This window comes from Eurypyga helias, unplaced genomic scaffold (genome assembly GCF_000690775.1).
Source record: "Eurypyga helias isolate BGI_N326 unplaced genomic scaffold, ASM69077v1 scaffold28201, whole genome shotgun sequence".
Lineage (NCBI taxonomy): Eukaryota > Metazoa > Chordata > Aves > Eurypygiformes > Eurypygidae > Eurypyga > Eurypyga helias.
In genome coordinates this window covers 4,187-7,437 of record NW_010229349.1, presented here as the reverse complement: position 1 = coordinate 7,437, position 3,251 = coordinate 4,187, and the positions used below count along the sequence as shown (strand labels likewise).

Here is a 3,251-nt window from a genome sequence, read left to right as displayed (position 1 = left end):
CTCCAGTGAGTGGTCCCTCTCATGGGAGTCCATCCTACAAGAACTTCTTCAATATGTGTCCTTCCCACGGATGCAGTTCTTCACGAACTGCTCCAGCATGGGTCCCTCCCATCGGGTGCAGTCCTTCAGGAGCAGCCTGCTACAGCATGGGCTGCTTACGGGGTCACAAGTCCTGCCAGCAAACCTGTTCCAGCCTGGGCTCCTCTCTCCACAGGGCCACAGCTCCTGCCAGGAGCCTGCTAAGCATGGGCTGCTCATGGGGTCACAGCCTCCTTTGGGCATCCCCCTGCTCCAGCGTGGGGTCCTCCCTGGGCTGCAGGTGGGTCTCTGCTCCCCCGTGACCCTCCATGGCTGCAGGGGCACAGACGGCCTCACCATGGTCTGTACCACAGGCTGTCAGGGAATCTTTGCTCCAGCACCTGAAGCACCTCCTGCCCCTCCTTCTCCACTGACGTGGGTGTCTGCAAAGTTTTCACATATTCTCACTCCTCTCTCCCAGTTGCTGCGCAATTTTTTTTACTCTGTTAAGTATGGTCTCAGCTTTGGCCAGCAGCAGATCCATCTTGGAGCAGACTGGAACTGGCTCTGTCTGACATGGGGAAGCTTTTGGCATCTTCTCACAGAAGTCATTCCTGCAGCACTACCCCCAACCAAAACCTTTCCATGTGAACCCAGTAGATGTGAATTGTAGATGATAGGTTTTTAGATATTTATTGCATAATTAGAAATATTCTTTTAGGCCACTTGAAACCAAACAAACCTGGTTTAGAGCTTTACTGAATTTGAGAAGATACCCAGCTTCTGTAGTGCTGCTTCCTTAGTGCAGCCTATTAAGCTTAAAATCCAAGGAACCTCTGAGTATCTTGCACTTGTATGTTCTGTGTTTATGAAAACTCTGATTCTGCTAATAACAGCAACGACTAATACTGGTTTTACTGACAGCATGTCAGTAACTTTCAGCTATCTCCATTCATAAAACTGAGAATCCAATGCTTCCATTAAGGAATTTTACTACACCATTAAGGAATCTATTACAATGTTTTGCAAAAGTGGTGTGTTTCTCTTCAGTTTGCTGTGTGATTGGCTTTCAAATAGTCTAGCTGATGAATACTGCATGACCAGGAAGAAAATATTACTGGTGAAGAACATTTTGAAATAAGGTGGTAGGTAGATATTCAAGTTTGCTGCAATTACTTATTATTCAAAATTTACAGCGTTGAACTAGTTCTGTCATTACTCAATAGATGATCAGTAGGAGAAATGAGAGGGCGAGGAGGGGGGAGGAACATGTGTTGAAATGTAATGATGATCAAATACCTGACATATTTTCTTTTGTATTAGGTTTTATGGGCAGGATATTCGAGCTAGTGCCATCTTGCTTGGTGATGTGCCTTTTCCTGCTCAAGCAGAAGATCTTTATCAAACTCTAGCATCCTTCACTGAAGTATATGAAAATGAAGAGCAGAAAAATAATCCGGGAAAATCTGTAAGGGAACAAAGAAGGGTTTGTGCACCTCTCTTTCACGTAGGCTTTTTCTGTTCCTGAACTGTTTCTAATGGGTGGTAATGTTGATGTTCATGTGGCATTCTTAAGTTCCCTATTGGATGCTTAAAGATGTAACACATTGCAGACAGAGCATGTGAGTAACACATTTGTTCAGGTATTGCCCTGGTAGGCTCTTTTGAATAAGAATGTTGCTGGTTTTGCTTTGTGCCCTCCAGAATAACAAAATATATCCTTGTTCTTACAATAGTGCATAACCAAATCTGAAGTGGTGATCAGAAAAATTTATTCAACTATTTCTAGTCAGGATAATCTGTGAATAATGAGCATGCCAGGTTTGATGTGGATACTCGTAATTTTTCTTCTTTTTCTGTCTTCCATTCAAACAATCACATTTACAGTACAATACTAAGAATTGTAGAAGATGTTTTCTTATGGATGTCTGCTGATAGACAATCATTTATCTTTCATCTTTGTTAAATCCATGTTGAATTACTTTAGTTGTAATGTTATATAGTTACTATGTCACAAGTTCTTTAGTGTGCTTCTGGAGTTCATACAATTTCAGTGGAGAGTGTTATTTTTTCAGTGTAACTTGACATGCCTTTATACTCTGAAGTTGCAGTCTTCTTCCAGGGGTGATGCAACTTTTAAAAATAATTTGTGCATTTTAGGTAAATGACCCACCTGCTAGACCATCATTGAGACCAGAGCCACCCAAACCCACTGTTAGGCCAACACCACCAGGTTAGGAAACTTTCTGGTAATGATGCATGTATTCTGTCTATAAAATTAAAGCTAATGAATCTTATGCAATTATTATAGTAGTAGCTGTCTCTGTAAAAGTATTTTGTTAGTACTCTTCCTTGGGCAAACACCAAAAGCATGTTGCAGTAGTGCCATTAGCAATAAAAGGTTTTTTTCGTTTTATATTAACAAACCTTTTCTCTTTGAAGGATTTGCTATAGAAGTGGTGTCTGTAGAGTTACACAAGCATTTAATAGTTCAAAGGAAACATTCATGGTTATTGGATACATAGATGTCCCATGGTATGATGAAACTTCTTTTTACAAAGAACAGTCCTACTGGAAACTGCAAGTCCTAATTCTAGAAACTTCTGGTTTCTCTTTTAGGTTGTTGTTATCTTTTAATAGGTAAAGGTCTTAAAATAGAGTAGAGTCGTCAGAGTTTTGGCTCCATAACAGTTTGTCTACCAAAGTGCTGTCATGGCAAACAAGGCTCTACTGTGCAGCTCCTGTTGTTAACTTGATTTATTTATCTGCCCAAGGATATAAAGCAAAGTCTGTATATTTTTCTTCGTTACTGCTCCTTAGATAACTACAATCATTTTGTAACTATTGAATTTGTATTGCAAAAGCAATATTTGAAATATAATAATATATCTTAGTATATTCTATAACTTGCTATTTAAATTTCTCTTTCAGCTAAAAAGAATACAAACAAGCTTTATCCTGAACTTCCAAATGATTACGCCTCTGTGGGTAAGTACTAAGCTTACCAGTATTTTCTTAATGCAGTATGGATTCTGAGAAGTTCTAAGAATATTTTGGAAGACATCTAACAATATCTGGCCATCCATATAATAATTTATTATCCATGTCTTAAAATGAGATTCAGGTCCTGTATGTTCTCCTGAAAACATTTTGTAAGTGTGACTCTTACTCCCTGGCTTTACATTCAGGCAACGATGTTCGTTTCTGAACAGCAAAAGTGCTTTTGCTTTATT

General features: G+C 39.6%; 1 protein-coding gene across 1 annotated transcript in view; it reads left to right on the top strand.

Annotated features, from left to right (window-relative positions):
• Nucleotides 1-3,006, top strand: part of SH3YL1 (SH3 and SYLF domain containing 1) — a gene marked incomplete at both ends in the record, with an annotated part of 10,899 nt that extends 7,893 nt beyond the window's left edge. Inside the window, 3 exons of the mRNA XM_010160379.1 lie at nt 1,342-1,486; nt 2,179-2,251; nt 2,950-3,006. Coding sequence (XP_010158681.1) covers nt 1,342-1,486; nt 2,179-2,251; nt 2,950-3,006 — 275 coding nt within the window. The remainder of the gene's footprint in view (nt 1-1,341; nt 1,487-2,178; nt 2,252-2,949) is intronic.
• Nucleotides 3,007-3,251: the final 245 nt, after the last annotated feature.